Source organism: Podarcis pityusensis, assembly GCF_964106645.2.
Source record: "Podarcis pityusensis genome assembly, chromosome: 7".
Taxonomy (NCBI): domain Eukaryota; kingdom Metazoa; phylum Chordata; class Lepidosauria; order Squamata; family Lacertidae; genus Podarcis; species Podarcis pityusensis.
Genome location: NC_138031.1, coordinates 58,722,259 through 58,734,650, shown reverse-complemented (window position 1 = coordinate 58,734,650; position 12,392 = coordinate 58,722,259). Strand labels below are relative to the sequence as shown.

At 41.0% G+C, this 12,392-nt stretch overlaps 2 protein-coding genes across 6 annotated transcripts in view; one reads left to right on the top strand and one right to left on the bottom strand.

Moving 5' to 3' along the window:
• NRSN1 (neurensin 1) overlaps positions 1–12,392 on the top strand; it is a 133,320-nt gene that overhangs the window by 56,392 nt on the left and 64,536 nt on the right. The gene's annotated exons all lie outside the window — the stretch shown is intronic.
• Positions 1–12,392, bottom strand: part of DCDC2 (doublecortin domain containing 2) — a 49,832-nt gene that overhangs the window by 30,803 nt on the left and 6,637 nt on the right. For 4 of the 5 annotated variants that reach the window (XM_081014235.1, XM_081014238.1, XM_081014234.1 and 1 more), the window contains exons 3-4: positions 11,466–11,517; positions 5,107–5,121 (exon numbers count right to left, since the gene is read on the bottom strand). In XM_081014235.1, coding sequence (XP_080870361.1) covers positions 5,107–5,121; positions 11,466–11,517 — 67 coding nt within the window. The remainder of the gene's footprint in view (positions 1–5,106; positions 5,122–11,465; positions 11,518–12,392) is intronic. The other variant, XM_081014237.1, reaches the window with a different exon arrangement.

Here is a 12,392-nt window from a genome sequence, read left to right as displayed (position 1 = left end):
GGACAGGCTCTATTTACCTCAGCTGCACAGGCTCAAACTTCAACACAACAGCTTGCAAATCAATGGGATTTAAATGTAGTAATTTAATTTAAGAAACAGGACTCTTGGTTCCTAGATTGCTTTAAGCGGACTGGCTGTGATCAGGAGATCCTCACAGCAGGTGACACACATGTTAAGGATCTGTCAGGAGATCTAAACCAGAAATTATGTGAGAAACGTTGAGTGCCCAACTCAGTATTTCCTTCATAATGCTAATACAGTGGTACCTCGGGTTAAGAACTTAATTCGTTCTGGAGGTCCATTCTTAACCTGAAACTGTTCTTAACCTGAAACCTGAGATACCACTTTAGCTAATAGGGCCTCCCACTGCTGCCGTGCCACCGCCACGTGATTTCTGTTCTCATCCTGAAGCAAAGTTCTTAACCCAAGGTACTTTTCTGGATTAGCAGAGTCTGTAACCTGAAGTGTCTGTAACCTGAAGCATCTGTAACCCGAGGTACCACTGTATGGGCAGCATTTGCAGGGAGAAATCAGCAGAAGGGAAAGGAGGTTTGACCCCCACATCCTTTAATCCTATCCATCAATTTTCTATTACTAATGTTGCCCTCCAGGGTCTGAATTTGAAAGCTAAGCCAAGAAGGAATTGTCTCAGGGAGGAAGGATTTTGCTATGGATAGTTGGGTAGAAGGGGGTGGGGGTTAAGTATGCTTCCTTCTCATCACTGATCCTCCCTTCCACTTCCTAAATTCCCTTCCACCACGTTCCCAGTTACCTTGATAAGCAAAGGCCTGGAGCCATGTAACTAATGTCAATTCTAATAGTCCAAATAATCTTCCATTGGGAGGAGTGCAGGAAAGTGATTGACTGGGAATCACATACTTACCCGCAAAAGGTGATTAGTTGTAAACCACTATGAGTGCATGTATGCAGGAAAGGGGCAAACATTTGACTTGTCTCCATTCTACCACGAAAGTATAAGTTAGGTCTAATAGCAAGGAAATTAATTTTAGAAAATAAAACTGTCTCACTTTCCCTACAGCACAAGAAGACTGCACCAGTTTATCTGAATGAAAACAGTAGCGACAATAAAGAGATGGGAAGCTTGTGCTCTGAGTTGACCTTGGTTTGCTGCATTAAGTGCAGTGCAGGCCAAAAGTGATGAGTTACCACCGTCTCCTGAACTTGGTATGTTGGTGGAACAGGAGACGTCAGCAAAAATGGTAAGGGAGCCACTGAACAAAAGACATAACTTTGCTTGACACGCCACTTTTAGAGCTGCCAACTACTTAAATAACTTTTAGAATCACCTGCCTTTTTACTGATCAGTAAATTAAACAATTAAAAATAAAATGTAGCACCCTGCTTGTGGTTAACGCTTAGCTGGAATGAAATATTCAACGCAGCAATAGAGAAATTAAAATAATAATTTATTTGTCAGACAAATAAATGAGAGACACAGTGGTATATGGATACCAAAGCTCTGCCCACTCCAGCCCTGATGGCCAGCACTTATATTTCCTCAGCCCAGCCCCCTTGCTCCTCCTTTGGCTGCCTCTGTCCAATCAGCCTGGTTGAAATTCCTATTGGCTGTTTGCTAGAACCAATCATAAAAGATACACCCATTTCCTATTACCTTTTATGGGAGACAAAGAGCTATATTTCCTTCTATCCATAAATGGCAGACAAGTAGCCATATATCTTACATTTGCCTCGACAAGGCACCTTAATTATCAGATCATCTTTGCCCTATTGCCCTATTCACTCCAAAACAGATGGCTAATGGTTTTAATTTTTATCTTAAACAGAGATCTTGGGTTCACCTTCTCACACACCATCAATGAAATAAGAATCTAACATAAGAATCTAACATTTCTTACTTTCTAAATCCTTTCCATAATTACATTTAAGCCAATATATTTCATACATAACATAGATAGATTTTTAGACGGAGAGGAACTTAGTAAAAACAGTTTCCAAAAGCAACCCCTTAAATTTACACCCCCCCTTTCAAGCCAGCTGCTGTTTCTATTAGCTCTTGCCCTTTAACCTTAGGAAGATGTGGCTCGAGTCTGATGGGAGGCACATGGGATTATTTTCTGTTAAACAATAAATTTTACTATTTACCAACTCTTAATTGTGTTTTTGCAGCTTGATTGTATTCTGTAATTTGTATGGTCAATATGACCTTTTGCTCCCAGCCTGTAATTTCCTTTTACAACTTTAAGAAACGTGTCTCCTGTTATAAATCGGGGGGGGGGCTGTTCAAGGAGATAAACATCTGCCAAAGTACTTAGCCAGCTGCTTTATGCCTGGCATGAGACATACAAACATTTGCAAATATATTTTTTAAGCTCATTTTAAAATGCAGGCCTTGATCTGATGCCTCAAAAACACATTTTCAAATTACCAAAGCTTCAGTAAAGGCAACCTTTCGAAATACTGAAGGGCATGCAAAATAATTTACAATTTAGGCGGCAATCGGGAGCAGGGAACCTTTATGCTCCCACACCCCTTGAGCCAACTGACAGGTGGGCAGAGTGACCACATGATGACTCAAGGTGAATGCTAGGTGGGGGGCCCTGCCCACCTGTCCTGCGCCATGGGATGGGAGGAGGGGTTCTGTTCTGCCCGTGCATTTCCTATAGGTAATGTGCTGGCAAAGCGGCATGCCGAAATTGATCTCTCTGCTCATCAGCTGATGAGAAAAGACTTCAGTCCTGCTCTTGTTAGGGAGCCATTTCACTAGCGTGTGAAGCAGATCCCAGCAGGATTGAGGAAAAACACTGCCCAGCAGCTGACATCACTCAGTGACATTAGCTGACAAGTGGGCATGATTTTGGAAAAATGGGCTTGCGGACCATACTGGACTCCCCCAACAGGCCAAGATTAACCTGTGAGCTGAAGCTTCTCCATCTGTCATATCCCTTTACCTGGACAAGTCACACTGAATCAAGAGGACTTATTTCTAAGTAGACAGGATCATGTTGTTAATGCAGACATTGTCAATATCATTCAGTGTCTGTAGAGTCATCCTCACTTACTTCTTTTTCATTCCATATTACAATTGACATGGAGGGTCAATATATATGTGTGTGCTTTATTTTCAGTATCACAAATTAAAATTTGCCCTTGCCAGTTGAAACAAGTCTCTTCCTATTGGTCACTGAAACACTTGATTAATATCATTAATATCATGATTAATATGATGATCCTATGCATGTTTTACAAAAGTATGTTCCAGCCTAAACTTACTGAAGCTTGCAACTCTAACCATACTTACTAAGGATCACACCCCCACAGAATATTAGTACTGTAAAGTAAATTCCAAGTTCCTAGAGAATGGAAGAATCTTTTCTTAAATGTTTTCTAACTAGTAAAAGTAGATTTTTTTCCTACATCACTCTGGGCACTTGGATATGTAGGAGGGTGGTTCATCACTCCTCCAAATAGCAAGTTCAGTTGGTGAGAATTGCAGCCAAAATGGAACCACTGAGGAACAAGAAGGAGTTATCACCATGCTCATGGTGAACCCTAAAGTTTACAGTAGAAAAAGAACACCCTTTTTAAATAGAAAAGAAAACCTAAGAGAGCATACAAAACCCCAATGAGATCTAAGCATGCTCACTACCTATGAGAGGGGGAGAATAGGGGTGGAGGGTTTCATCTAGACATCATGTTCTACCTCAAAGTTTTGTTTGGCAAGACACAGTGATAACAGCAAGAACCTTTATTGAACTACAGAACTGGACAACAGGGGCAAAGCAACTGCTTATACTGTACAGTGGTACCTCGGGTTAAGAACTTAATTCGTTCCAGAGGTCCGTTCTTAACCTGAAACTGTTCCTAACCTGAAGGACCACTATAGCTAATGGGGCCTCCCGCTGCTGCCGTGCCGCCGGAGCACGATTTCTGTTCTCATCCTGAAGCAAAGTTCTTAACCCGAGGTAATATTTCTGGGTTAGCGGAGTCTGTAACCTGAAGCGTATGTGACCTGAAGCATATGTAACCCAAGGTACCACTGTATACATTTCTGGAGGCCTGGACCACTCCCACTCTCAACATGATTGGCTGTCTAAACTTCCAAGCTGCGAATCATAAGTCATAGTTTAAGGGCCAATGACAGAGGCCCAAATCCTGAACTGTTCTGTGACTGGATATCATGTATCAAATCAGAACACAGGGACTCAGAATCCTTAGTCCAGACTCAAACTCAGGCAAACACAGACCACTGAATATATAACAGCCTCCTTCTCAGGTTCATCAGGGAAAGAAGTTAGATCTTGAGTTGAGGACTCAGGGCCCACTGGGCAATCTAGTCCCCCGCCTTCCCCTCCAGTCTGATTTTAAACCACCCCATTCCAAGAATATTCTTCTTGCTCTAGTATTTCTCCCTCTATTTCTGTGGAATGGAGCAATTTAGAAACAAACACCATTGCATGTGTATTAAATATATTTTGATAACATGTTGGGAAGATGACAATAAAAATCCACTAGAGATCACACAAAGAATAAGGCGTGAGATATACCTAAAAGATGCATATAGGCTTCTGTTTTGTGTGCCAAGAGGTACTACTCTTGAGTGCCCAGGCTCCACTCTCTCTGTCTTAGGGTCTGAGCCTCAGAGGCCTTGGCAATCCTAAATAGGTAATCAGATCTACTGCTAAATTCACAACAAAGTGATAACCTACAACAAAATTGCTTCTATAACCATCTGCAGCTGTTTAGCCACAATACCACCAGAGATCAATTTTTTCAGAGGATGGGAGGGGAAAAAGCAGGCTGAATTCAGTCCCTCCACCCTTGTCAAACCAGTAATCACTACTTTTACCAACAGCTTTACTGGGGTTGTACATGCAAAGTCTCTGTTGCTGCACAGGAGTAGGAAGTAGACTACAAACGTATACGTGGATCAAAGCTATTATATATTATGGCAAGTGTCCTACTATGTAATATTCAGAGTATATGCACTGAAATCAATGTGTCTGAAGTGAGATACCACCCAATGACATTGTATGTAACATTCATTCTTATACCATGATAAACCTTATTCGAAAACGTTTAGACAATTTAGCAATTTGTCAATAAAAATCCAACACGGATACTTACATCTTCCAGTGCCAACTGTTGGCAAAAAACAAAATAACACATTTAGCATGTTACACTCATTATCATCTGTTTATTTTCAACATATTTTTAAAGCAGATTGTTTTAATATGAATGGATGTAGTGACCTATCTGATGTGGTTAAAATAATATCTGTTTATCAGATATAAAACTAGCCACACTGTTCTTTTATATGCGTGGAAACTGGTCAGTTATCACTATTTATTAACCCAGTAAATATCTTTATTCTCCATCTCTTCTTACTTCCCTGTTCTATTTTGCCATACCTTTTCACAGAATTTATGTATGTTCCAGTCTAAACTAAAATTACAGCATGACCGTTGGGTTGAAAAAGACATTCTAGCCCTACTAAAGCTTTTATGTTGACATGATGGAACAATATTGATTTTCATTTTCCAGAATTCCACTCTCCACCTCATGCCTAAAGCAGCATAAATTCCCACAAGAATCAGAAGCATTTCACCTCAGCTTGGTCTGCTGATCAGATGCAAACTATTTCTAACCTTTTTTTGTATTTTCTCTTTTGATCATTGCGCACATAAATACACACAGACACACACACTTCATTTCTCCCCCCACCATAACAGGTAGCTTTGGCTTGCATTTCTGGTTCCAGAGACATCAACAAGCTATTAATGCTACACCAAGGCCAATGGGGTAATCTCTTCACCTCAGAGGGCAAGATAATATGAAGCACAACGAGGTGATTTGGCTTATACTTACGTATATAGTTTTAAAAATAAACATGAGAAGGCTGCAAATACTGTGCACCACTACCATACCAATTAGCTTTTGCCACCCTGGGTTCCTTTGGGTGGAAAGATAAGATATAAAATTAACAAATAAACATGCAATCAATAAAATAGACTGAGGCAAATAATTGTCAGGCTTTGAAAGGTAACAGCCTACTTCATCTGACGTGCTTAAAGGTAAGGAGTACTTAAGATTCAAGCAATTTCTGTTTTGGATGATCTACCATTACTGTATTTGAGCTCTGCACCCCTAAAATTGTTAGCTCACACTGTTTGTCGTATCATATTTCAGTTCAATCTCTTTACAAAAAGCAAGCTTGGATGTATAGTATGTCTAGAGGCAAATTTGTTCAACGTCCTCTTTTTGTTACAGGATTAAGGACGTATATATCTAAATGGAACATCAATTTCCAAATCTAATTCTTCATAAACACATTCTACCTGGATCTTCTTATATTTTGAAGATTTCGTCGCAGCCGCACATAGTAAGTTGATCAGCTCATTTAATGAACCATGGTTAGCTAGGGCAGTTCAATACAATGGTCTATTATATTCAGTCCTCCCTGGTAAACTGAGTATAAATATTTGCATTCCCTTAGGACAGACTGAGGTCAAGGGAACCCAAAAGTCTGATTACATGCTCTTGCTATCAGGTTGAAAGGCTATCAGGCAAATGAAAAGAAACCAGAGAGTGTAAAAAAAAATATGTTTTTATTTAGAACAAAGGAAAAGCTTATTCAGATTTATGAAATCACTGTTCTTTGCATATGATTAGATTGCCCCCCAAAGCAGTAACAGCTTACTCCAAGTATGTGGATGCTTTGCATCACTAACAGAAGAAATCTAGTCTCTCTTATCAAGATTTCACCGACTGATCTGTGAGTTAACCCCTCTTCTCACCCATTTGCATCTTGTTTTTACATATATGCATAGAGAGAGGGAGAGCGAGCGAGATGTTGGCCTACTCTTTTGTTACAATGACAAGGACAAATTACAGAAAATGAGGAGGTCTAAGCAAGCATATTGCCAAACATAGGAATTAATGTCAGATATCTGCAAAACATGCATATAAACATTCAGTAGACTACACAGAAACACCAGTTCCTTTCCCCAAGCCACTTGCTGGCAGAGCTTCTTCTCCACGCATCCCCTGTCACAACCATAGCCTGTTCCTTCTAGGCATGCATAGGGAGCTGTATTAGCACAAAGTGCAGGATCGTTCTGTCTGCACATGTGTACCTCTGCAACCAGTTTGCAGAAATCCTAGGGGTATGTTGGGTAAAAAGGGTTAGCTGTACCAGCATCCATGTACCAGCATTGCCTCTTGTTGGGACTGGACTGGACTATATTCATTGGTATAACCACAGATTGGCATGAAGAAACATTTTCATTTCCTCATGCGTAGCCCACAGGTCAGTGGTGGGTGGAACAATGGGCAAAAAGTGGGTGGAGCTACATATTTACCTTTGTACAGTAGCCTACATTCCAACAACATAAGCCACATGTTTCTATACCCCTTGACCATCCGTGAAAGCTAGGGGCATTATTGCAGTTGATGGACATATTCTCACCAGGCAAAAACACCTGAGGCAGGTGTAGAGCAGTGCTATGGGGGGACATGGCCTGGGGAGAGTTCCAAGGGTGAGACAGAGATGCCTGGAGGGCCACATTTAGCCTCCAGGTCCAACATTAGAATGTTTGGCCATTATCTTTCTGAAGGACACGGTTGCAATTAGCAAAACATGTGTAAACCAGAAGCATCATCTTTGTTTTCACAGGCTTTCTGGTCAACGTTGCACTGAATCCTCAAGGTATTCATTTCAGAAGAATAACAGCGTTTGTATGGCGTGTTGTGCTAATTAGGTTACCAAGATACTAACTATCAAACAACTTGGAGAGCTATGCTCTCCCAGAGTTTTAAGATGCTAAATCCAGTGCTTCAGCAGCCGGGTCACTCAACCAGCAAGAAATAAAGCTATTGGTTCTCCTTTTTAAGTACGAGTCATTTTTATTCTACAATACTACATTCCCATAGAACATAATGGATTGCCCTTTTAATAGAACGCAAATGCTTCATAAATCAAGCCTCACTGTTTTTAATTTCAGAATTTTATTTCTGAAATGTTGACTTATCCTAGATAGTAAAGTTGTCAGCACATAATTTACTTCACTATAAATAAAGGAGATCCCTGTTCTGGATCTTTACATCAACCTCTTAAAGAAAAGATGTTCCCAGGACAACCCTCTACACGCCTACTCTGAAGTTCCACTGAGTTCAAAGAGGCTTAAAAGTGGGTTTTGGAATGCTGCCTAAATTAAGAAGACTTAAGACACTACTGAAAATGTATTTCATGGAAATTGAACGTACAGTGTACTTTGCAATGAAAGACACTGTAAAACAAATAGAATTTTTTACATGTCATTATCTAATGGCAATGACTGAAATTACTGCATGGAGAAATCTTGATTCAGTGAAGATTCATTTGATATGCTGTCCAGTCCTGTTTCCTCCTTTAGCTACCACTTAATGCAAGAAAAAGAGTTCCAGCTAAAGAATTCTACTTCTCTTGCTTCCTTAAAAGGAACAAAACGGTATGTGGGTGAATAGAATTGTGACTTCTGAGTTGCACGGGATTGCACTTCCATCTAACCACTTTAGTAAATATATGTGAGGCTTAGATAATGCTAGGGTTGTACATATTCAATACAGTTGTTTTGGTTCGCGAACGCCTTGCGAGTCGAATGTTTTGGCTCCCGAAAACCGCAAGCTCGGAAGTGAGTGTTCCAGTTTGTGAACGTTCTTTGGAACCCGAATGTCCGACGCAGCTTCCACGGCTTCCGGTTGGCTGCAGGAACTTCCTGCAGCCAATCTGAAGCCACGCCTTGGTTTTTGAACGTTTTGGAAGTCAAACAGACTTCTGGAACGGATTCTGAGGTGCCACTGTACATTCACCACACAAGTACAAAAACCATTGTACCATTTGGCACATCACATTCTTTTTCTTAAATCACTCCCTTTATTCTCTCAGAGAAGACTTGGAAATTTATACCTGAATCCTACATATTTATCCTGGGGGGGGGGTATCATTGATTTCAATGGAACCTACTTCCAGGAAGGAATGTTAAAGGCTGTAATGTAACATAAAGGAGAAGAGATTGAGGAAAATGTTCAATGAATCAGACAGCTGAAAGCGATCAAAAAGTCATTTGAAACAAACTGCTGCGGACAGATTAAGATAAAACAATCCTACCACAGATCCTACCCACATTATTTGGATTTCATAAACTCACAAGGTGCCTGCAAGGCTGATACTTCCAGATTACAGTACTAAAAGAAGTCAACCAAGTCACTTACTACAAAATATGATTAGTTTTAAAAAACACCCTGGTTTTAAAAAACACAAGCCAAAGACATGTCAATGAAAATTCCTCCCTGCCTTATTTAAAGCCAGTAGGGTTCCCAAATATAAGCAAAATGTAAGAGCTGAACTGCAAAGGCAATCAACTCTACAAATCAAAGACAATGTGCATGTTATTCACAAAAATAAAAATGGTAAGGAAAGAGCACTTAAACTATCCTCACTTTTAACTTGAGCCTCAAATTAGCCTCTTCTCTAAACAAATCTAAGTTAAGGGTGTGTTAACTTGGGCACTGTGGTCTAAACTACTGAGCATCTTGGACTTGCTGATTGGAAGGTTGGCAGTTTGAATCCGCGCAACAAGGTGAGCTCCCGTTGCTCTGTCGCAGCTTCTGCCAACCTAGCAGTTCAAAAGCACACCAGTGCAAGTAGATAAATAGGTACCACTGCAGCAGGAAGGTAAATGGCATTTCCTTACACTCTACCTTCCATCATGGTGTTCCATTGCACCAGAATTGGTTTAGTCATGCTGGCCACATGACCCGGAAAGCTGTCTGTGGACAAATGTCGGCTCCCTCGGCCTAAAGCGAGATGAGCGCCACACCCCATAGTCGCCTTTGACTGTACTTAACCTTCCAGGGTCCTATACCTTTTAACCTATTATGGCACGTACAAATGAGTAGTTTAGGTGCTATTATTTCCCTGTTTCTGAACATGCATCTTCATTCTACATTACATACTCCATCAAAAATTGTACTCTCTCTAGCAATGAAATCCATTCAGAGATTTCACTGACGTAAGTTTAGTTCATGTACTAAGCAGAACATGCTGGTGGAATTAGAATTACTGATACTATACCTGTCTCACTTGCAGGAAATAATCACTGTAAAATATTAATTTCCTATTTTATTTCTGCGTTAAATGACCATGAACTATAGTAACAATTCTGTTTGAATAGTGCTGCCTGCCTTTCACTCTTCTTTACAGTCTTTTACTCCAGGGAAATTGGTTCCGTGAATAAGACAAGGGATCCACAGCAACAAAGAAAAAACAAACACAAACAAATAATCCAGAAGACACTGGATTTTAACTTTAAAATAGATGCTGAGTTAGCATAAACTAACTAGAAAGTTCATAGATCACACCAAAAAATGGTTGCCACTAATAACAGTTTTGAACTAAAATTATGGTCTGAGCTCCCAAATATTACAGGATTACAAGTTGCAGGGGTTTCCAAAGGCAAAATTCATTTGTTCTGTTTGCTGTAGTTGTGAAACATGATTAGGGTCTGTTAACAATGCTGGATGAAGACAAGTGGTGGGCGGCACCAGCTGGGAACCCCGAAGGGAAACCACCGAGGAGGAAGGCTCAGAGCCAGGGGATTGGTGGTGGGACACTGAGGAGAGATCAGAGGGAGAAGATTGAGAAGAGGGGCTGGATGCTGCTGGGGCAACAGGGTTTAGTGAGCAGGAAGAGCTCGTGGCAGAGAGCAGTTCAGATTCTGAGACTAAAGCAGGGGGCAGTGAAAGAGGCCGCTGAAGAATCCAAGGAGTCTCCCACTCCTTCTGCAACAAGCTCTGCTCCCCCCAGTCTCCAATATCATGCAGGATAATGAGAGTGGAACAGAAGCCAGAGGTGAGGAGCCACAGTCTGAGACTGCTTGGGAAACATCCAGGAAACGAGGAGCCTTAGAAAAGGTGGAAGGCAGGGACCTTCAGTCCTGGCAATCCTCCTGGAAAGGGTTGCTGAGTTGTACACCGTTTCCTTGAATAAAGAGTTAACTTCCCTGACAACAGAGCCCTGAGTCTTTCATGCTGACCTGCGTCTGACTCCAACCCTGACAATCAGATATCAATACATGCAATACAATGCAAAGAGTCTTGTAGCACATGACAAATTCATTGCCTGCAATCCACTTCATCAGATCATTAAGAAGTTACTGCCTCTTTAAGAGAAACCAAGTGGAAGTCTGGGGCAAAGATCTAGAGCAGTTGTGTTAAAAGTTTTAAGTGAGTGGAGCTGTCTGTCTCTCTCAAGCTGTTAGGGTGGCTCTTGCAGTGTCTACTCAAAAGCAAGCACCACTGCGTTCAATGATATACACACCCACCCACCCGGTAAGTGATTTCAGGATTGTAGCTGATTCAATAAAACTTTGCTTTGTTTTCATTTCCCTAGACTCAAGTATAATACAGACTGATCCTAGTTTGTTTTAATGTATAAATTACTTTACCTCATTACTTATTTCCATAGGCCTTTTCTTCAGTTCTCCAATGTCCAAGTAGCTGCAAATCAACAAAAGGAATATAGTTATGTACAAGTGCCACCTACAGTGGTGCAGAGCATGCCTTCATGTTCAGGGTTCCAGCCAGAGAGCCATACCCTTTTACAGGAAACTCCATTCCATCTCACCTCCCTCCACCCTAGGCTGTCGGCATTTCACGTCCACCAAGCATGCACAGTCCTTGTTGGACTGTTTGGTGGTCTCCACCAAATATACAAATACACACAGAGAGAGTGCATTTACATCTGCCAATCTTGGGAACGCCCCAGGCCTGCTGAGTATCTCCTTTTTGTGCATGGGTGATGCTACTTTGGCTTCAAAAAGACCCACAATCTGATAGTGGTTAGATGAGTGCAAGATGGGGGGAATGATTCATATGTGAGGCATATTTATTAAACAAAAACATTCAAAGTGCAACCATATACACATCTACTCCAAGTAAGTCCAACTGAGTTTAATGGGGTTATTCCTGAGAAAGTAAGCATGCTATACGTTTGCAGCGCAGATAGTATAAACTGCCTTTAAATCCCAATAGTGTTCATCAGCAGACAGGGAGGAAACCCTTTACTATCTGTGCCTGAGCAAATTAGAATGTTTTGCTAATAATAGTAAAGAAAATGAGAAATCAAGAAGCTGAAAAACCAAGAGACCCTAGCAGGCACTGCTCACAATAACTGAACCATGGTGCAAGTTCTACATTATTTTAGTAAAGAGGAACAGGGCACAGTAACACAGAGAGATGGGATTACCTGTACCCTAAATCAGGCTTCCTCAACCTTGGCCCTCCAGATGTTTTGAGACTACAATTCCCATCATCCCTGACCACTGGTCCTGCTAGCTAGGGGTCATGGGAGTTGTAGGCCAAAAACATCTGGA